The sequence below is a fragment of the Miniopterus schreibersii genome, assembly GCF_964146895.1.
Source record: "Miniopterus schreibersii genome assembly, chromosome: 18".
Classification (NCBI taxonomy): Eukaryota; Metazoa; Chordata; class Mammalia; order Chiroptera; family Miniopteridae; genus Miniopterus; species Miniopterus schreibersii.
The window spans coordinates 15575045-15599181 of record NC_138121.1 but is presented as its reverse complement, the minus strand read 5'-3'; the positions used below and the strand labels follow the sequence as shown (position 1 = coordinate 15599181).

Here is a 24137-nt window from a genome sequence, read left to right as displayed (position 1 = left end):
AAAGCACCCTGTGCTGATACTGACACAACCCCTGCCCCCTCGCATATACATGAAGGGGCCAGGATTCAAAGAGATGAAGGAACTTTTAAAAAGATCTAAAAGCAGTGAAACACAGAACGAGCACTTAAATACTCATCTTTGAACCCCAAGTCCAGTCTTCTTTTTTCAACTCCTTCTGACCCAGCTGATAGTGAAGGATCCAAAAGAAAAGTATATATATACAACATCGCATAGAACCTTTAGTTTCCCTTAGGTTGAACTTGGATTAAGTTCTTCCTTTCCCTTCAGCCAATATCCACCTAGGTTTTCTTATTTCTCTTCTTTTCATTTTTTAGTTGTGGAAGATGTTTGTCTACTGGCCTGTAAAATATTTTGTATATTTTATACTTTTCCCAGAGCAGGGATTAAATTTACTGCCCCTGAAATTCTGTCAACAGACTAGAACAGGAATTGAGAAACTGTGACCTGTGGGCCAAATACAGCCCATTACTTGTATTTGTAAATAAAGTTTTATTGAAACACAGCCACACCTATTCATTTTCATATCGTCTATCACTGTTTTATTGCTACAATGGCAAGCTCAAGTAGTTGCGACACTAGCTGGCCCTTTGCGGAAACAGTTTGCTGACCCTGTTCTAAAATTATGAAAAGGATTCTCTGTCATTAAGAGCAGAGATGATAAGAACCTCTTTTTAGTTATGTTGTGATGATGATTATCATGATGGTCAGTTCTTCTGGTGGAGGTGATCATTAGCAAGAAATAGCTAAATGGTAGGGAGGAGAAACAAGATCTGCAAGCTAGGTACCCAGGACCTGACTGCATGATCAATATTACAGATACATGAACTCTGCAAGCCAGATGTCCAGAACCTGACTGCATGATAAATACGAAATGGGGGAACCATCCTGGCTCTGAATGGCAACCCTGCCCTGCCTCTCAGCCTACCTGTTCTGCCAGCCAGGCAATGTGCTTGACCTCCTTGCTGCCTCCTGCTGTACTGGTTGCACCAAGCATGGCATTGAGTTCAGCCAACACCTGTGGGAGGAGAGCCATTATGTTGGTGTGGATAGCTACGAACCAGGAGTGTGCAGTGGCTGTATCCTTGCAGCGTAGGATCAACGTGTTCCTGCTATCGGGAGAATGTAGCTCTATCAATCTGTGTGGAAAAAGAAAAGGAAAAAGTGAGCTAGATCAGAAGTCATCCAACCTGGCAGAGTTTAACATACATTACTGGAAATCTACTTTAATTTTACATTCCAGAATAGAGAACTTTCTCCTAATTCCATAGTTCCAGAGAAAACCACACATGGGTAAAATAATCATCAGAAAGACTAACCATTGGGTCTCTTGTTTCAATCTGTTAATATAATAACCTAAGACGAGGAAACTTGTTGTATAGTCTATAACAGAACACTTTACTTTGCCTTAATTTCCCTGTCAAAGAAATAGAAAGCATGCTTATTGAATCTGATAGGCACATTGTAAAGAAGGAATTGTTAATGTAAAGAAGGATATTTAAAATATATATATAGGAAGTACCTTATAAAATATCATTATAAGGTATTGCTAGGTAAATAAACCTACTGCCAAACAGTGAACTGAAATTTCCACTGTGTGAAATAAAGGAAAGAGAAAATAGTGGAAGAATGATTCTTTATGAAAATTTACAGTTGTTTTTTAGTGTCTGGGTAACATATGATTAAATCATCCACTGAATCATAGTAGAAAAACAGTTAAGAGATCTTCAACTCTATGACTATTATTTGTTAATGATCAACTGAGAACAATCTATATACTTCAAAAGTAACCTTTAGGAATTAGCTAAAATTTTTTAAAAGTACATCAAATTCTTTACACAGCAATTTACAGGGTACTGTTTTGTGCTTTTGCCAAAGTTTTTGTCAAGATGAGTTAAAAAAGCCAAATAAATAAATGACTAACATATATACACTGCCGTGTTCTAACAGTTCTTTCAAAATGGAAAAGAAAAAGCTCTTAGGAGCATTTTTCCGGGGAGGCTAGAAATTGACAAATTGCCACTGACCAAGGAGAGATCCCTTTATTCTTTCATCTTTCTAATGACAGTTTTTGCTGCCTTGAAGCATTGTCATCAGATCCAACACCTCCTGCCAAAGATAAGCAATTTACATGTATACTAGCATTTCTGCCTTAAAGCTTGCATCCCTCTCTTTCACCAAATATTTTAATTTGCCACATTTAATATGGCAGATATTCATACTCATTTGAACTGTGGTCAGCCTATCCTTTCTTAATACACATTGACTGAGCACCTTCTATATACCAGATACTGTGGTAGGTACTGGTATTAGAGATACAGTGATGAAAAAGATAGAAAAAAAAATAGTCTCTACCCTCACTGGGTCTGTAGTCTAAAGGAGAAGGCAGAAAATTAACAATTAATTAATACACAATTACAGGTTAAAAAGTGCTTCTATTAAGGACTGTGATGACTTATGAAGTTTTTGTCTAAAAAGGCACTCCCAAGATGGTAGTAGGAAAGCAGAACTGCAATAGAGGCCTCTATACCTCTGGGGCACATCCCCCAAACAGGTATCATGCTATGAGACAGGTTATAAACACATCTACCTACTCACCCACTCACCTGCCCTCCCACTGGAGTTACCCATCTAGCAATCTTGAAGGTAAATACCAAGGAGCACAATTACTGGGTCATACGGTAAGACCATGTTTAGCTTTGTAAGAACCTGCCAAGGTGTCTTCCAAAGTAGCTGGACTATTTGGCATTCTCACCAGCAACAAATAAGAGTTACTGTTGCCCTATCCTGGCCAGATGGCTCAGTTGGTTGGAGCATTGTCCCATATACCAAAAGGTTGTGGGTCAGCTTCCCAGTCAGGGCAAATACCTGGGTTGTGGGTTCCATCCCTGGTTGGGATGCATATGGGAGGCAACCTATTGATGTTTCTCTCACATTGATGTCTCTCTTGCTCTCTTTCTCTCCAAAAATCAGTGGAAACATATCCTTGGGTGAGGATTTTAAAAAAAGGTTCCTGTTTCTCTGATTTTTGACCATTTTAATAGGCAGTGGTATCTCATTGTTTTAATTTGCATTTCTCTAATGATATATGATGTTGAGCACCTTTCATATGCTTATTTGTCATCTGTATTTCTCCTTTGGTAAGGTGTCTGTTCAGATCTGTTGCCCATTTCTAAACTCGGTTGGTTTCTTATTGTTGAGTTTTAAGAATTTTTAAAATCCTTCATCCTACCTAACTGGGAGGAAGAGCCGGTGATGTCCTTATTTCAGACCCTCTATTGGGCTGATTGTTTTCTATAAGGGCTAATTATTTCCACCTGGTTGCTCTGGCACTGTAACCAGCTTAACATCCTTTAGACACATGCTAAAAGTTCAGTCGTAAAACCATGACAAGAAATTTCTTTCACTCCTCCTCCTGGCCTACTTAGCACTACAGATAGGAATCAGTTTACCCTTCCCTGGGCACAAAACATTCACCTTCTGAAAACGCCTTTTCACCTCATTCGATTCCTGGGACAGTCTCTCAGACACAGCTCCTTCAACACAATCTAAACTCTGAAAATTCCAATGCCAAAGACCCTAGTTATTAATAACTGCACGAACGGAAAGTAAATCTGTAATAAAATAAAACTAAACTCGATTAACAAGTCCAGTAGGCTGGAAAAAGATGAAAACAGGCAGTAAATTAGTTCTCAGGCCAGGATCACCAATTTTTCATGAAAAGAGAAATTTTGCAGTGTTTTTAAAAAAGGAATTGTGAAGTAGCACATTAAGTGAGAAGAAACAGAAAAGAAACTTCAAAGTCCTGATGATCCTATGATGCAGAAGAATTTGCCTTTGAAGAGGAAGCTCCCCAACACCTGATAAAGGGGACAAAGTATTTCCTAAAGCCTACTGCTGCTTTAAAAGAAAAATTCATATGAAAACGCTTCTAACACAAATTTGGAGGCAGTCTGCCAGTAATTGTTTGGGTCCACAGCAGAGAGGAGGAAACAGCTACAGTGTGAAGAGTTTTGGCTTCTAGTCAAACCACTCAGGATTTCCTGAGAAATGCAATTCCATTTTGATCATATGAATCAAATCAACGTTTAGGTACAGAACAGAAGTGCAGGATTCTGTAAGTCTAGCCTGCTTATTTTTTCTGTTTAGTAAAGTCTTATACATAATTTATGTGTTCAATTTAGTAATAATCATATTGTTTTATATGTCACAAAGCCAAAATTTACCTTTTACATGGAAAACAGCCAATGGGAAGATGAACAAGACATTGTGAACCAGCTCAAAGGAAACAGATGTACATTTCTGAAAGCAGTGTTTAAGAACACCTTGTCCTTGCTAAACTCCACACTGCCCACAATGCTGTTTGCTAAGGAATGGGCTCATGTTCTCTCCATGAACTTCATCATTATTTATTTAGCTTTCACTTTCCAGAATGAACTGTTTATAACTATCAGAAGCATCTTCTAGGTCTTGAGAACTCAAGGTGGAGGAAGAGAATAAACTTCCTCCTCCTTGCTTACTCATTCTGATGGTCAGCACTTCCCCCCCCCCCCCCCAGCTCTGGATAGTGAATATGAAACTAAATGAAAATAGTAAAACAGAAGAAAAAGATGCTTCCCTCTCAGGTCAAATAAGTTTTTCATTTAGAAGGTAAAAGATGAACCACAAAGAGATACCTACATACCACATCAGAATTAATATTAAAAAAACTGATGTCACCAATATTGGTGAGGATATGAAGCAACAGAAACTCTCCTTTATTGGTGGTGGGAATGTAAAATGGCACAACCACTTAGGGAAAAAGTCTGGCAGTTTTTTAAAAAAACGAAACATATACCTACCTACCCCTTGACCTGTCAATTCTACTTCTAAGAATTTACCCAAGAGAAACTAAAGTGTATGCCCACAAAGAGTTGTACAAAAATATTCACGGTAACTTTATTAATATTAGCTCCAAACTGGAAATAGCTCAGGTGCCTATCAATACGAAAATGGATAAAGGGCCCGGCTGGCATGGCTCAGTGGTTGAGCATCAACCTAGGATCCAGGAGACTGCGGTTTGATCCCTGGTCAGGGCACATGCCTGGGTTGCAGGCTTGATCCCCAGTAGGGGACATGCAGGAGGCAGCTGATTAATGACTCTCTCATCATTGATGTTTCTATCTCTCTCTCCCCCTCTCCCTCTCTCTGAAATCAATAAAGACATATTTAAAATTTTAAAAAGTGAAATCTCATTATAAAAAGTCTGTCCTTACCTATGTCTTTGGACAAGTTTATCTCTTTTTCCCACCTAATTCCTAATCTAACAATAGGTTTACCAGTACCACTTCATGGAGTTAATGAAGACAAAGTCATAGAACCCAAATGGTTATAGAACTAGGAGGGACATTAGAAATGATTCAATCCAACTCTCTCATTTTACCGAGTAAACTAAAGTCAACCGATGCTACCTTGCCAGGGTCACATTATTAGTTGATACAGTCAGATCTATAATTCAGATCTCTGACTCGCCTAAGGAATTTCCATCTAAAGAAACATTTGAAAAGTTTCTTAGTAAGATTTTTTCAATTACAAAGTAATGTTCACAGTGAAAAAAGTAATAATAACATTCCAGAAAGGTATAAAATGAAGACCACAAGCCCCTTCTTTCCTTCTAATCCCATTTCACTCCCCAGCAATATCCACCATTAAGTTTCCAAATGTGTGTTTGTCCAAAATTTTTCTATATATGTACTGTACATATATGTCGAAGTAATTTAAATATGGGACACCAAAAACTATTCTCTCATCTCAGACTGATATTTTCCTCTTTGTAATTTAGTCAGTCATATTATTGCAAAATAATATGCATAAGTAATATTGCAACATGTCTTTAAGTATGATGTTCTGCTTAGGTACAGCTCACCTGTTCTCCAGATCCGGCATGCTTAGGTTTCTAGCAGCAAAGCACATTTTGAGAGGAATGACCTTCCTGTCCTTGGTGCTGTTCTGGTGTTTTGGAGAACCAGAGTCCTCACTGCCACTAAAGCTTGGTGACTGGGGAGCTGCACCTTCCCATGGCAGATCTGATACTAATGATGGCTTCTTGATATATGGCGTTACTTCCCGGATGAATTTGACTATGAACAAAAACCAAAGAAGGAGATTAGTATTTTTGCTTTCTATAAAAAATGACAACTAAAATACATACACATTCATGCAATATCTGGCATGAAGTTAAAAAAGAAAGTACGCTATGTTAAAGAGCCAGCACACAGAATTTTAGGACTGAAGGGTCCTTTAAGGGCACATAATCCAAATTAAATAGCATTATTCTATTCTAAAAATTTTAACTTCTGAGTTTGTGCATGTATTGTTCTATCTACTTAGGACACTCCTTTCTCCCTTTGTCTGCCTAGTCAACTCTCTCAAGAGTCATATCCTCAGCAGCCTTTCCTGTCCGCTCTCTCCAGGGTATTACATTACACCTCTGTAATAACCTCTTAGAACCCTGGGTTGTAATCCTTTACTAGCTGTTGAATTCCCAGAGGGAAGGATTATGATTTATTCCATGTTGGCATCCAATATCTAGAACAGTGTCTGTTCAGTAAACGTTTCAATAAATGAGGGAAGGAACAAATGAATAATTAAATTTTTGAATTGTCTTGATTGTTGACCAGCCATGAAAGAATCTCCTGATGATAGATTCAGTAAATCCTGAGACAGTGCCATCTAGCTTTAGTTGAGTCAACGTTTAGAAATGTCTTGATACTTCCACTCATTGGTTTTTCTGTCTACTGAAGCCATACAGAACAAACAATCTCTTGCACATGAGAACACCTTCAAATATCTGAAGACAGATTCTCTCTCTCCTCTGGACTAAGGTCAGCATCTCTAGTTCAATTTGATTCAACTCAATCAACATTTTTAGTTACCTACTGAGTGTCAAGCATTAGGCTAGGCACTGAGAAACAAGAGCATATGAGGCATGGACCCTACCCTCAAGGAATGACCAATCTAGTAAGGAAAGAAAGCTATGTAAACAGATCCTTACAGTTTTGAAAACAAGTACAAAAATAAGCATATTCAAGATAAGGTATTTCCATTAATGGTAGCCCCAAATTAAAATATAGCTTTTAGTAGATAGGAAACGTTTTAAGTTCAATTTTAGGAATCACATAAAATACTTCTTTTACCTCAGTCATGACTAGCAACTACTGTCATTTGAGACATGATGTTCTTGTTTCAAAAAGTAGATAAACCAAAGATTCTTAAAATCTTAAATAGCGCTAAATAAATAGCTGAATGTAGATGAACAAGTCACCATTACCTCTGCTAACATCAATATATGTTATATCAGTATTCTACCTCCCTCTCAAATTGGTAAGTCATGAGAGTAGCATCATGGGAATTGAAACTAGAAAGATATGATCATTATCAATGCTTATCAGTATCATAATTACTAGCATTAACATTTTATAGCATCAGAAGCTTTACAAGCCTATGAAATTTTACCAACAAATAGATTATTAAATCTAAAAAAGAATCAAATGTTTCTAAAAACATAGCTAGCAACAGTCTTTAAAATAGTTTCCTTTTTGAATAGGTAATATATGCACATAAGACAAAATTCAATGATATAAAAAATTTTATTATAAAAAATCTAGGTTTCTAGCAACCCAGTTCCCATCCCTAGGGGCAATGATTGTATGGTCTTCCAGAGATATACTAGATATGCTAAGCATATGTAAAACAGACACACGTGAATATATGTATACATACATTTCACACAGTGGCAACATATTATGCTTACTGTTCTGCATCTTGTATTTTTTACTTAATAACATTGATAATAGTCTTTTATAAGCCTAGCATTCTACAGTTCATTCTACAGCATGATGTGGTGGTAGAGAGGCCTTTGGAGTCATACAGATCTGGCTCAAATATTAACTGTGCTTGCCACCTCCGAGCTATGTGACCGCACTTGCCTGTTCTGAGGTCCTCATCTATAAAATGGGAGTTAACATTAAACAAGTAAAAATTCCAGGCATATACTAAACAGTCAATAAATAGTAGTTGGTTTTCTTTTCCTTCCCTAAATTAGAAAGTTGGAGAAGTTAACATTTTTAAACAGCAATCAATAGAAGGGGGAAGTTATTTTCTTGTAAGTTACTAAACAAGATCTGCTGAAATGAAGCATAATTCTAGAAAACATAAGAGATCATAAAGGGTCCTTTTTAAATTATGCCAGCATTTAGATATAGTTTATGTGTGTTTATATATATGTATGTGTGCTTCCTATGCATAGTTATAATACGTGTATTTCTAGGTGGAGAGAGTTAAAGCTAGCTAGCTGTCTCAGGTCACCAAGGGGATTTTTTCATCCTAGAAAAATGAGCAGGGTTGCAGCCAATATATCCCTTGTGCGGCTGACTCAGGCATTTCAATACATGCTTTAGCTTTGTACTTCCAACAGAGGATTAGATCACAAAAACTTTGGCAGAAATTCCTATAGTTTCTAGTCACTGCCAATGGCAGAGACTTGCTTTTTCAACTATTTAAGGCAGTATACCAACTATTGGGCTACCAATCGGGGGAACTTAAAGACATTCTAAATGACTAATCTTGGTTAGAAAAGGACCCTTCATGATATACTCAGAAGTTCAGTCACACAGTAGCATCACTGAACTGGTTACTGCACACATATTTAAATAAAACACATACATACACAGCCTATTGCATGGCTTTATGCAGAGAGCAATGAGTTTCACTTGAGTTGATGACACTGAAGCCCACCCCCATCTAACTGGCCATCCACAGTGGCTGAAGAACTGTGAACAGACATCTATTTCTAACTCACCTGAGGTATAGGGAACATAGAAAGTTAATGGTGCTGTCTGAGTCCTATACTTAGACCTTCTAAGTTGCCACAGTGCTTTAACCTGGATACCTGGAGGAATAAACAAAGCCTCTATACCCTCACATGTACTCAAGTCAAATCGGAACCCTCAATATATTTCAGAATTATTTCATTTTTCCTGAAAAAGATCATCTTAAAAATGTTCAATTAAACACTGATGTTTGTAATGTTTTAGGTACTGAAGTTAATCTTCTTTCTTCTATGTTCAGGTCACTCTTATTGAAAATGAAGGGGGCTGCATTCCACCCTAAAAGCATCACTGCAGCCCCTTCTCTTTAGAGTGACAAAAACATACACATGTACTGTACATCCACCTCAAAGATGTCTGGAAGGATTTTCATCAAAATATCAATAGTGCTTATATATAGGTGTAGGATTGCCTTTTTTTCTTCATATAGTTCTGTATATTTAAAATTTTTATGAGTCCATATCATTCATACCAAAAGAAACATTTTAAAGAATGAAAACTTATTCTGAAACCTTGCTCAAATTTGAAACATGTAACCACCTTAAAGTGAAATCTTGTTAGCCTTCAAAAACTACAGTGCACTAAGAGCCAAATGATTCTTACTGAAATCCATCCGCTAAAGAATAGAGTTATAGGGGGCCCATGTATTTTAACGAGGTACATTGCTATGGTTTGGGACATTAGGCAGCAAATGAAATGTCATTTAAAAGCTTATCCAAAAGATACTTCATAGTCAGACACAGGCTATGCCTGTTAACCCCAATATTCTAGTAAATCAATGAGCTTCCCTTATAAATGTCAACCTCTCATATAATCATTATTTTCCTCTTTATCTCTAAATTTATCTTTTTCTTATCCCATCTAGTGACCTTTATTGTATGGGGAGAATGGTGCCATTATTTCCCCTGCCTTGCAAGCAAGTTGGTCTCTGGGTTCTCCTTAGGGAGGGAGTTGGCTTTTCATTTTGCTCACAAATGAGTTATGTTGACATCACTGTTAAAGTATTCTCCCAAGAGGTTTCTCCTTAACATCATCCCAAGCTCCTCCTCAAATCAGGAATCTGATAGATGGCCACCAAAAACATTAGGAAGGCATTACTTTCAGTAAAAAGCCTTTTACATTCTCAATTCGCAGATGTCTTTCAACTCAAGTCTCCTGCCACCTGAGGTCTGAGTAGACTGCAGTCTAGGGCTTGGTGATGTAAACCCTGGATGTGTTCAGAGTAACCCTGGATGTGTTAAAGTAACATTGCATATTCACCAATTTGCTGATCTCCTGGTATGTGCCAGGTATACTGTTTTAGAAACCTAGACTAATATATCTGTGAACAAAACATGCAAAAGAAGGTGAATGTAATTAATAAGTAAATTATGTTCCAGAGAAACAAAAACTTATGCTCACATAAAAATCTGTACATGAATGTTTTAGCAGTTCTGTTCGTAAGTGCCCTAAAAACTGGAAACAACCCAAATTTCCTTCAGTAGGTGAATGGATAAACTGCAGTACAGCCGCAGAACAGAATACTACTTGACAATAAAAAGGAATGAACTACTGATACACTCAGGGAATTGGATAAGTTTCAAAGGCATTATGCTAAGTAAAAGAAGCCCGTGTCAAAATGTTACAAACTGCATGATCCCATTACTGAAAAGACAAGCTATAAGATGAACAGATCAGTGGTTGCCAGGAGTTAGGGATGGGGAAGAGGTGATTGTTTTTTTGGAGTATGGAAATGTCTTGTATCCTGACTGTGGTGATGGACATAAAAATTTATACATGTGCTAAATTTCACAGAACTGTATACAAAAATGGGGGGAAACTAATTTTACTGCATAATAGTTAAAAATTAAAAAATAAATAAGTACATGATATAGTATGTTAGAAGATGTTAAGTGATGCAGAAAAGGAAAAACAGTAAGGGAAGATGGATCAGGGGTGCTGGGTGCGTGTGTAAAATTGCCATTCTAAATAAGCTGGTTAGGGTAAGCCCCGTTAAGATAACATTTGAATGAAGACTTAACAGAGGTGAGGGAGTTAGTCATGCAGATATCTGGGGAAACATTCCTGACAGAGAACAGTGTTAAAGGAGTAAGGGAAGCCAGTGTGACTAGAGCAGGGTAATGGGAAAGAGCAGAAAATGGGGTCACAGAGGTAAAGGGTGTGGGAGGCAAATGATGTAGGGCCTTTTCGGTCATCCTAAGGACTTTGGCTTTTATTCTGAAGTGGGAAGCCACTGGGGGCTTTTAAGCAGAGGAGTGACATGATCTAACTTGTATTTTAATCATTTTCACTATGCTGGAAATAGGGTGAAAGAGGTAAGGCAGAAGCAGGAAGACCAACTGAGAAGTTATTAGAGATGAGAGATTTCAGTAGTTGAGCCAGGGAGACAGGAGAGGAGGTGGTGAGAAGTGGTCAGATTCTCTACTAAAGGCAGACCTACTTAGATATCCTGACAGATTGGATAAGGGGGGGGGCTGAGAAAAAAAAATTGAGGATGATTTTGAAATTTTTGTTCTAAACAACTGACAAAACAGAGTTGCCATCAACAGGTTTAGGAGGAAAGATCAATAAGACATATATTAGACAATCAAATCTAGCAGGCACCGAGATATGAGACTGTAGTTCAGGAGATGGGTCTGGGCTGGGACTATAAATTTGGGAATTGTTGGCATGTGGTTGATATTTAAAGCCATGAGACTGGATAAGATCAGTCAGGGTCTCAACAGGAAACGAATGGCACGGGATTAATAAAAGGGCAATTTATAAGCCCGAAACATAGGCATGTGCCCTGACAGGGAATTGAACCTGAGACCTCTTGGTGCATGGGTCAACGCTCAACCACTGAGCCACGCCTGCCAGGCTCCTTCCACTTTTTAGTCCTTTCCTTAGTAACACATATCTTTTCCATGTTATACAAACTCTACATAAGCATTATTTAAAAAATATCTAGACAGCATTCCATTATGTGTTTACCATACTTTATTTAGGCATCCCCTAATTATTGGGCACTTACTTTAAATAATATGATAGTGAACATATTTTTTTTAGGAGAGAAATTACTGGGTCCAAGGAACATTTAAGGTTCATGATAAATACTGTAAATTCTTAATAGGATTGTACCATTTTATGTTCCCACCAGCAGTGTATGATGTCTATGTCAGTCCACTTGCCAACAGCAAGTTAACCTTATTTAAAAGAATCTTTGCTATTTTAATGGGTGAAAAATGTTATGTATATATGCCTATTCAATCTTGATCTCCTGCCTCAACAAATGCAGGATATTATTATTTTCTTTTCTTTAACAGCAGGAAATCCTTGTCTCTTTATACTTTTTTTATCTAAAGACATGGGAGGAATGATTTGTGAGGTTATAACAGTGAGGAGTTACAGGAGGATCACCAGCACCTCAGATCTAATAAAAAATTTGAGTTACAATTCTCTGGATTTGCTGTACCAGCGTTTCCAAAGTCATACTTAATTTCCCGTTATTGCCTTATCACCTAACTTAGTGAAGTTAGCTCCTTTCTTCTTGCTAGTCATCAGGAGGAAAACAAATCCCCAGCAAGGAAACCAAGCATGTCCTCAGAAGCAGTACATGTGTTTATAGATGTGATCTCAACATTTTGGGGTTTAAAAAACAAAACAAAACAGCTGTGGTTTATGTTGGTCCTGGGATTTTCAATTCACTTCATTACCCATCGTTCCTTCTCCATTTCAATCCAAGGCCTGTCCAAGTCAATAAAAGTAGGAGTTACATATCCTTTCTGAGGATCTCAAATTACTATTAGGATTACAAGTAGAACTCAAGTTTCCCTTTAAACCTCTGAACTATAGTGGAACAGGTCCAAATACACCAGAAATTAGGTAGTTCTACAATTTCCCCTCAGTAATAAAAATGTTAGTATTTTTAAATTATGGCTTTTTATAATAAAATTATGTAAACTGGAAAAAAAGATATATTTTTTTGCCTCAACCAAATTCTAACACAGATATCTATTACTTTTATACAAAAGTCTTCGCTTTCATGCTTTTATATATACAAACACAGAACAAGCTAGATTGAAACAATTTGGGTCTTAGGACTATTTAGTATATAATTTCTCCTTGGTAGTCTTCTTTAACTACTAATCTTATATGGCAAAACTAGTTGTGGGTCATTTATAAAGTAAATATTTATTTTTATTTTTAAAAAATATATCTTTATTGATTTCAGAGAGAGGAAGGGAGAGGGAGAGAGAGATAGAAGCATCAACGATGAGAGAAAGTCATTGATTGGTTGCCTCCTGCACACCCCCTGCTGGGGATCAAGCCTATAACCCAGCCATGTGTCCTGACCAGGAATCGAACCCGGATCTCCCGGACCATAAATTGATGCTCAACCGCTGAGCCATGCCAGCTAGGCTATAAAGTAAATATTTAAAAAATGAATTTAAAAAGTGTTTCTTTTAGGAATGTTTCCTCAAACTGCAAAAGAATATGCAAGATTTTCAACTTTTTTATTTAAAAAGGTTGTTTTTTTTTAAGTTTTAAACATCTTAGGTTTGCATTTTTAAGTGTTTTTGTAAGGAAATTTGCTACCAGCAAATTTCCCTGTGGAAATGGCGGTACCTTAAGTATGTGTGTTTATAAGCTTTTATATAAGTAATCCCCAAACTGAGAGACGCTGCATGTGAAAAATTACTTCAAATTACATAATTTTCTTTTCCTTTTGGTATTGAGATTTATATTTATTTTCTATGCCATGCCTATTTTTATAAGTCAATTCCATTTCCTAGTACTTCTCCCTCCCCTAAAAAGAAATATTGCTTAATGTGAAACAATGTTCCCTTTGCTTCCTTCAAAACGTACAAAGTAGAGAGGACTGTTGACAACACTAGAAAGGTCTTGACCACTTATAGGGTGAGAAAAAATAGAAAGGCAAGACTTTAATTTCATTTTCACATAAAGCAGAGGCAATGAGAAAGGCCTTTCTCAAGAAGAAACAGGCTGCTTAGGAATAATTTATATTGCCTCTTTGTCCCTGCTGAAATATTAAAATAGAGACTAGTTTTTTGGAGGGAAAAAAAAAGAATCCCACCAGGTTTTTAAAAGCATCATAATGGCTCATAGCGATAAAACTAAGGATATTGGAGTTGCTAAGTGATAAAAGCAAGTTCTCAGTTATATTTTAAAATTATATATAAGTTAGTATGTTCATAAAGTGTTCAAGAAAATATGGCAATTGCTAATAAGAGTTATATTTGCATTGAAATTAGAGGGACTTTTTAAAAAAAAAAATCTTTATTGATTTCAGAGAGAGGAAAGGAGAGGGAGAGAGATAGAAACATCAGTGATGAGAGTCACTGATTGGCTGCAGCCCGCAACCCAGGCATGTGCCCTGACCGGGAATCGAACCCCGATCACCTGTATCCTAGGTCAACACTCAACCGCTGAGCCCGGGACTTATATTTTTGAAGTTAACTTTCTATAATGTTTGAACTTTTAAATAATCAGCATGTGTTCTATAATAAGTAATATTAAAGTTAATTTTTAAATACAGGCCATCAAATAATAAAGAAAAATGGATTAGAAAAGTAATTTCAGAAATAGATTCAGTAGCAGAAACAATAGAAGAGGGGAAAGTCACTATTCAATAAGTGCTGAAAGAACCACAGGGTATCAGTATGGAATTATCTTAGATCTATACCTCACACCCTACAATGCACTTGCATTAACCTACAGTTGCTGCTCTTTTGTAAAATCATTAAAGTATAAATGCAGAGCAACAAACCTTAAAGTCAAAAGAATCTCAGTTCAAGTCTTGATATCACCATTTACCTTTTGGGAGGTTTGAAGTACGTATTTTACCTCTCTGAGCCTCAGTCTCTTCATTTTTAAAACGAAACACCAGCCTCAAAGGGCTGTTGTGAGGATTAAGTGAGATGATATTTGAAACATGCCTAGGCCTGTGCTTGAGCACTGTAGGCACTGGATATTAGTGTGTGTGTGTGTGTGTGTATACAATTAATACAGTATAGAGTATAGTTTGGAGGAATTATAGTTTAGTAGGCAGAGTCTAAGATTTGAAATTGAACAAACCAGATTTGAATTTCACTTCTGTGAATTATAAAACTTTGTAATTTAGACCAATAATTTCACTTTTCAATCTCAATTTCTAATCCATAAAACTGTCATACTAACCCTAATAGCAACTTTACCAAGTAACTGAGAGGCCTGAATAAGACTGACTAACAAAATAAACTGCTTCAGAGAGCTGGGAAGAGAGTAAGCACGGAACAGAAGTGCCCTACGGAGTGGGATTATTACGCAACGTGGAAGAGTATCTGGACATGGTAGCTAAGATATCTCCAGAGAGACAGCAAGCTAATTGTTTTGTCCCCGTCAGAAGAAGGCCAAATTTGACAGCACTTACTTAGCCTCCCTCATTGATATTCTTACACTCCACATATCGCTATTATGGCACGTGTCATATGTCACCGTTTCTGTTTCGTCCGTCGTTTCCATGTCACCAAGTTACACTGAAGGAATTAAGACTCAAAACACCACACGCGCCAATAATTACAACACATCACTTCTATCATGTTTACCTACCCACGGTTCTTCCACTCTTCCAGTCGCTCTTCAGAACTGTGGCGCGGTTCGTGCAGGGCTACTTAAGGCCCTGCATACACGCTCCGGCACATTCCTGAGGTAAAATCCACGTGGTTTTCAAGTACTACACAATCTTTCTGTGACTCTGGCTTGACATTACACTTGCTCTAAACTTTTAGAGCGAGTTGTACCCCACTCGACATGACAACACTGTAACAATATGCATACTTGGTTGTACCATAACTGAATTTTATACATTAGGCCTAGGCAGTACATTGATAAAGTGTTCATAGCAAGGATCACTACACACAGAAGATACACTGTAAATATTGGTTAGATGAATTATGAAAAATTCTGTCACAAATACAGATATATTTTTATAGTCTTAATTTCCCTGTCCTGGTGAAATCATGAGGAATACTTATGGCATGTAATAAAACCCAGTTTTTAAATGTTAACAGGTTCTAGCCAGATAGGTCAGTTGGTTAGAGCATCCTCCCAATACGCCAAGGTTGCGGGTTTGATGCCTGGTCAGGGCACATACAAGAATCAACCAATGAATGTGTAAACAAGTGGAACGACAAATTGATGGATATCTCGCTCTCTCTCCCTTCCTCTCACCGTCTAAAATAAAAATTAAAAAATGTTGATAATATCTTGATTAAGAAATTTTGCAAATATCTGGATAAAGGGTTGCTTGTTCAACACCATTATGTGTCTTTTGACTACGTGGGACATGGTCACTCTCTCCATATACTCTCTCCACATAAATTCTGAATGTATGATCTTTGTTCTCTTCAGCTAAATTTGCTATCAGAACAATCTATCATTAAAACAAAATTCTTCTCAATAAATTATTATCAGCTTAAACACGTGGCTTAAGTATGAGCAGTTTGCTCTTGCAGTGACATAACAATTTAACCTTATTATGAGGAGTCAATTATGGATTAGAACTTTCTTCTTAAGTAAGGAAAATCCTCGCCTCACAAACTCAGGAGACGGTGTGCAAAGCATGTGGTATATTTGAAATGTTTGATATACAGACTTTGTCCTCATGTTGCTCAGTTAAGAAGGAGAAGGAAGACGTGCACCCTGCAAAAATAGACCAACTCATAAAGTAGAAATTATAAAAGGCAAAATGCGATCAATGTTGCAAGAGAAGTATAGATAAAATGTTACACATAACTGTAAATAACAACAGTAAACAAAATGAAGTAACTGAAAAAATACTAAAAAGTAATGTTTCTCACTAGACAAAAAAACATTTCCAACACACACACGCGCGCGCGCGCGCGCGCGCGCGCGCACCCACTCACGCAAACACACCAAACTCAAAACTCTTGCAGTTCAAGCACAAGGAAATCCTTAGCTGTATTTTTGTTGCTAAGTGGGTATGTCCTGGACTAGATGGATACACCGGATGGTTTATTTTGGATCGGCACCCCAAGTGATAAACTACAGACGGAAACACAGTATTAACCAAGCACAATAGCTGTGTTCCAGGGGTCAGCAAGCACTCCATCCTGAACACCCAGTCACAGAGTCACCACTGGGGAATGAGAACACCACCGAGTTTCCATATCTTTAAACACTTTGTAATTTTTTTTTTTAATTGTACAAAAGAACTGCTCTTAGTAACTGCCAAGCTTTTGTTGTCATTAGGGATTTTCTGACCAAACTGGCAGAATTAGCTGGGTTCATGAAGAGGAGAAAAGACAAAGATGGGCTCATGTTCTTTCCTTCCTCATTCTTATATAACACATGACTAAGGAGTTCAGTAATAGTGGATGCGAACTGTGCAAGTTCATAGAAATCAGCTAATGAATACTAAGCTACTGTGAAATACACTGCTCACCTCACCTCAAGTAACTGTATTCATTGATAATTTGTTTTATTATTATTTTTAAATCCTTACCTGAGGATATTTTTATTGATTTGAGGGGGGGGGATTGATGTGAGAGAGAAAAATCGATCAGTTGCCTCCTATACATGCCCCGATTGGGAATCAAACCCACAACCTTTTGGTGTATGGGAAGACACTCCAGCCAACTGAGCGACCTGGCCAGGGCTCATTAATTTTTCAAATTAAAATGTAATGAAAACAAAAGCTGGAACAACCTGAGCATCAAAAGAAATAATAGCGGTGTGGGATTATAACCTATAAAACAAGTAAATATCCATGAGTCTATACTGACATAAATAATTAAACAAATAAATGGGGGTGAAGGGACAGCTCTTATAGAAGAATTCCAAATAATAAATGCCAAACAAATGAGAGAAATGGAAAATAATCATTAGAACACTACAGTAATAATTGTAGGCAAGGCCCACTGAATGTTGAATGCTAAAATTAGTGGAAAGTTTAAAGATTAATGCGATATTTGCAGTCTTGACAAAATAAAAGACAAATCCAAATTGGTAAGCATTCTACAAAATGATGCAGAAGATTCAAAATTGATTACCACAATTAGGTTATTAATTGACACATCCATCACCTCAAATGATTACAATTTTTTGTCTGTGATGAGAACATTTAAGATCTACTCTCTTAGTAACTTCTAAGTACACTCTATACTGTTAACTAGTGGCCATGCTGAATACCTGATCCTTTTATTTTCTCTCACCAGTATCTTCTCATTTCCCCCACCCACTTTTACTTCATTCTTAATGAGCCAGCATAAATTTGAGATGTTAGAATAATGACAAAACCAAAAAATATTGTCATTCTAGATGTATCTACATTTAATTCCAAAATTCCATGACAAATATTCTGGTCAAAAAATATTAAGGCAATATTATAAAGCAGCTTTGGATACGTGAAAGTTTGTCCTTGAAATTGACAGCCAATTTGTGTTAATATTAGCTTCCTATAATCAGTAAGAGTGCTTATCTTGAGATTATATTTGTCTTCTGCATGCTAAATCTTCCTCTCTCTCCTGGAGATTATTCTAGGAAAGGAGAAAGATTCACCAGTGTAGTAAGTACACATGAATTACAGAGCTACTCTCAAGATAGCCTAAGTAAATGACAATATTTAGAGAAGATTTTAAAAAAAGCTAATAATTTCAAGTGTATTATGTTCTGTCCCCTCCACACACAAACCCATCCAGAGTGTCCTATGTGCAAATACTAATCTAAAAATAGGTCATGTATAGAATTTTAGAGCTAGAGACCTTAGCGAGATAGTTCAGTCAAACCTGTTCATTTTTTAAAATGTTAAACTGAAACCATAAGAAAAATGAGGCCCAAAGAAATTAGAAAACTTGGTTTTTCTAAGTCACAGTCAGTCTGTGGCAAAGCCATGGCTAAAACCCCATGTCATCTTTTCCTGAATACATCCTCAACTTTCCATTTGGTTTTTTAGTTAGCTTAAAATCATAAAACACTATTTGTATAGATTACTCAGGAGCCAGTACAAATGAGTCAGCACTCAAACTTGCTTACTAGGTCTTTGTAGCCAAAAACCGAATTAGTCAGTTCTTTTTTAAAATTTTAACTTATTGATTTTAGAGAGAGAGGGGAAGGTGGGGGAGGGGGGAGAGAGAAAGACAGAAAGAAAGAGAGAGAGAGAGACATCGATTTGTTGTTCCACTTAACTACGCATCCACTGGTTGATTCTTGCTTGTGCCCCGACCGGGGATTGAACCTGCACTGCAACTCTGGCTATCGGGACAAATGCTATAACCAACTCAGCTACCCAGCCAGGGTGAATGAATCAGTTCTTATCTAAGATTGACATGATAATCTCACCAGGTATGAGAGCAAGTGAGCATTTCAATTCATTTTTCAAGAATGGGGAAAAAAGAAAAAAGGGCAAAACATGAGTGCTGACTAACAACCTCACAGGGAACATTTTATTACTCTTACTTTACCATTAACATATTTTAAAAACTCAGGCCAGGTTCCTTGGTAATTCACTTTTTCTGTATGAGACACAAGGCTTTTTGAAAAATATCAGGGATCACTACTTAACTCCCTAGTATGCCCACTCTGAAAGCAAACAGTGCTTTCTGAGCCAGGAGAAGCACAGAGGAGCCTAACCTGTCATAGCCACTGTTTCCCTCCCTGTCATGGGCCTGGCAGCAGCAGTGTGCAGAGGAGCTGGTTGGAAAAGCAGCAGAGTAGTCCCAGCCAACTCAAAACTAAATAAAAAGCATAAAGCAAAAATACTGTTTTTTCAAAGAAAGTTATTACTTTTTAGAAAAGATTGTGCTTCCATGTATCCATCCATCCCTTTAGAACTTACATCCATAGAACTGGCTTAATTCCATTTCTTTGTATTTCAGCTTGTTTATAATGTAAAATCATAAAACCTATCCTTAGGGGGGATACTGTGAAGATTAAATGAAATACAATTTTAGAAAGCTATACAAATTTGAGATATTACTATTATTACCTAATGCAGAACAGTCATTTTCAGTTTCAGAAATTAGCATGGTATATGGCAAAAAGCAGGTGCTCAATACGTGTTTGTTAAATGAGTAAGTGTACAAAGTGGTTAGACCTCCTCCCAAGGGCATTAACGTATAACAAAATGGATTACATGTGGTGAGAATTCAGAAAAATGACCACTATCCCTTTCTGATTCTGACCAATACACTCCAGAGAACTACTGTGAGGGTTAATGAGATAAAGCTCATAACGCAAGCAGGGCTCTGAGGAAACAAGCTCCGCTCAGTACCATCATTCTAGAATGTATAAGCCTATTGCATCAATAGCACAAAGGCCAAAATAAAGCTGAAATTTTCAGTAGTGATAACAGCCTCGTGGAGGTGGAGAAAATTGTTTGAATAATTCTTAAACTTGCATTATTCTGCTGAAATATTTGGTGAATGAACAAAATGTTTTGATACTATACACACAAATCTTTAAAAATGCCTCAGTGCTCTAATTTTACAGTGTTTTTATTTTCTAATGGTGGAAACCCTAAAAGTAGAAAAGTGTGAAACAAATATTGTCCCATCAACAATGCAAACAAGATGTCTAGAATGAGTAGTAAAGCATATGCATCTGAACCATAATGGGTTCTTTAATAGGAAATGCCTCCCTTTTTTTGTGGGTTAAAAATAAGAACTGGAAATCCCATAAAACATATGTATTGGGTTCCCCAGGCCCATGCAAAATTAGAAGAGTACAGTCACTTTTCTCTTGTTTTCTTTCTCAACCATCTACACCCTCTTCAGGAGACAAAAATATGGTTCCTTGTTCTCACATATAACTTTCAATCTTTAAAAACAATGAATGTATGTCATACATCCAAAAACATCGTAAGATATTAAACATAATTTCTAAGACCCTTAAATCATGAAATCCTATCCTAATATTAAACATAGCATATTTTAACTGATAATTAACTGGAAAGTAACTCTATTTTCCTTTTTATTGGATTTATTGGGGTGACACTGGTTAACAAAATTATACAGGTTTCTGGTGCACGATTCCATAACACATCATCTGCACACTGTATTGTGTACTCACCACCCCAAATCAAGTCCCCTTCCATCACCATTTACCCCCCCATAACCTCCTGCACCTCCCCTCCAACCCCCGGCAATCGCCACAGAAAAGTAACTCTTATTGAAGGTTAAAATAGATGTTTTTTAGAGTTCTATTTGTGTTGAAGCCACAACACACTGTACAAAAACCCTAAAATAACAGTATATCTCATTGTATAACCTTTTGGAATAAGGAAGAAAAAAAGAAAAAAGTACAGAAGAACATAAAAGAAAATAGGCATAAAGATCTCAAGGTTTTGGACAGTTATTTTCCCACTGAATAAGCACCTACTGATCAAACCTGTTAGGGGCAAAATACTGGGAAACAAAAGATGAAGAAAACATATCCCATGTCTTCAAGAAGCTTAAAATATAACAGATGACACAAATATGCAATCACCATCTTCACTACTTATTTAATACTCAATATATGCCAAAGACAGAGCCGTGTTTTCTTTATTTTTTGTCACCAAAAAGGATTTATTCAGTAAAAAGAATTGCAATCTGCTATGTTTGAACATGGCCAGTCACATGCATGAACTCTCCGTGCTTTATGTACATAATTTCATTTAATTTCACAACAACCCTATGAGATAGGTACATTATTACTCCCATTTTACAAATGGAAACTGAAGTCTCAGAGAAGGCAAAAACTTGCCACTTGCCAGCATGCCATTAAATAGCAAAGACTGAAAAGAAAGACCAAGCATGTAACTACTACTGTATTTTACCAATGAACAAATAATTACAACTCAGTACATTAAGCACTGTTATAGAAATATATATATAAATATATTACACAAAGTAGGTAACATAAAAGAGTGCTTGCCCGGCCGGGCGTGGCTCAGCGGTTAAGTGTCGACCTAGGATCCAGGCGATCAGGGTTCGATTCCCGGTCAGGGCACATGCCCGGGTTGTGGGCTGCAGCCGATCAATGACTCTCTCATCATTGATGTTTCTATCTCTCTCTCTCCCTCTCCTTTCCTCTCTCTGAAATCAATAAAGATATATTTAAAAAAAAAAAAAAAAGAGTGCTCAACTTTGAAGGGAGAAGTAGAATGGAGTCAGTCAGGAGAGGTTTCACATAGGAGACCTTGATCGTTGAGAGACAAGCAATCACCATATCGTGGTCTGTGTCCATGAGTCTTTCTTTTTTTTCTTTGCTTAATCCCTTCACCCTTCTCACCTAGCCCCCAGCCCCCTCCCCTCTTACAGCTGTCAGTCTGTTCTTTGTATACATGAGGCTGGTCTCCACTTTGTTAGTTTATTTTGTTCATTAGATTCCACATGTAAGTGAAATCATATGGTACTTGTCTTTCTCTGATTGGCTTATTTCACTTAGTATAATACTCTCCAGGTCCATCCATGCTGTTGCAAAAGGTAAGATTTCCTTCTTTATTAGGGCTGAGTAGTATTCCATTGTGTAAATGTACCACTGCTTTTTTATCCACTCATCTACTGATGGAAACTTGGGCTGCTTCCAAATTTTGGCTATTGTAAATAATGCTGCAGTGAACATAGGGGTGCATATAGTCTTTCGAGTTAGTATTTCGGGTTTCTTTGGATATATTCCCAGAAGTGGAATTGCTGGGTTATAAGGCAGTTCCATTTTTAATTTTTGAGGGTAATTCCATACTGCTTTCCACAGTGGCTGTGCCAATCTGCATTCCCACCAACAGTGCACGAGGGCTCCCTTTTCTCCACATCCTCACCAACACTTGTTGTTTATTAATTTATTGATGACAGCCATTCTGACAGGTGGGAGATGCTATCTCATTGTGGTTTTAATTTTCATTTCTCTGATGATTAATGATATTGAGCACCCTTTCATTTGTCTACTGGCCTTCTGTATGTCCTCTCTGTACTATATGACATTCTCTTATTACTTTCAAGTGGATATAGTCCAAGCAACTGCTGACAGAGGAAAGAATGGAGTAACAGTTACACAACTTCATTCCAGTACCAGCACTTGACCCAGGCACCCTTATCACTATTTAGAGCATCATCTAAACTAGTCTCCCAGCCTCCAGCCACGCTCCTTCCCTTTCAATCCCTCCAGCTACACCTTCGAGACTCTTCATTCTAAAAGACATCTTCCATATCCATTACTCCTTTGTCAAAACTCTTCAAAAGATATTACAAAGAATCAGGCTCAAATGCCTTTCCCTCAATGTCCAAGGTCCCCCACCAGCTAGTCTTTAGCTTCTTTTCCAAACCTGTTCTCTCATCTCCCTTCAGCCAAAACTAGCCACTGTGTCTATGCTGACCCAACACTCCCTTGATGATCCTAAAAGCCCACCTGTGGTCCCCTCAACTCCATGAAGCCTGTCCTATCCTCACCACTTAAACCATCTCCCTTGGAAGATGTAGCAATGTTGCATGTAAGTGCAACTTGTTGCATGTAAGTGAACTAAATAAAATATATGGAAGCCCTAACATACATACATACATACATACATACATACATACATAAATAAGCAAGCAAGCAAGCAAGCAAGCAGAAGTGCCCCAGGCAGACAAGGTGGAAATGACTGAGTCTGGCTGGGTTATAGCACAGAGGCAAGGAGAAACATTTGAAACACTCAGAGAAATGTAAGTGGCTAGGAAAGGCTAGAGTTTAGGGTTCAAGGTGAAAAGCAGCGATCTGCTCTTAAAAGGTTGTTGATATTAAGTGTTATCAGACACCAGGAAAGGTAATATTGGCTGTTATGGATTATTTCTCATTCAAGAACTACAAAGATAAGTCTATAAAAGGAAACAAGTACCCTAGAAAGTATAAAAGACTTTTCCCTCAAAGCAGAGCTTAAGATCAGTGCTAAAACACAGACCAAAAACTTCGTAATAGATATATGTATATTTTTATTTTTGTTTTTTTCTTTTATATGTATATTTTTAAAGATAGCTTTTGAGTAAAGAAAGGATCTCACTCACACATCAAAAACATCACTTCAGGCCCTGTGGACTGAAGGGTCTCAGGTTCGATTCCCAGTCAAGGGCACGTACCTGGGTTGCAGGTTCAGTCCCCAGCCCCAGTCGAGGCTCCTGCAGGAGGCAACCAATTGATGTGTCTCTCTCACATCAATGTTTCTCTCTGTCCCTCTCCCTTTCCCTCTCTCCTTCCCACCCTCTCTGAAAAGCAATAAAAAAAATATCCCAGGGTGAGGAT

General features: G+C 37.4%; 1 protein-coding gene across 1 annotated transcript in view; it reads right to left on the bottom strand.

Annotated features, from left to right (window-relative positions):
• Positions 1-24137, bottom strand: part of SNTB2 (syntrophin beta 2) — a 71096-nt gene that overhangs the window by 28979 nt on the left and 17980 nt on the right. Inside the window, exons 2-3 of the mRNA XM_081118906.1 lie at positions 5924-6137; positions 947-1157 (exon numbers count right to left, since the gene is read on the bottom strand). Coding sequence (XP_080975032.1) covers positions 947-1157; positions 5924-6137 — 425 coding nt within the window. The remainder of the gene's footprint in view (positions 1-946; positions 1158-5923; positions 6138-24137) is intronic.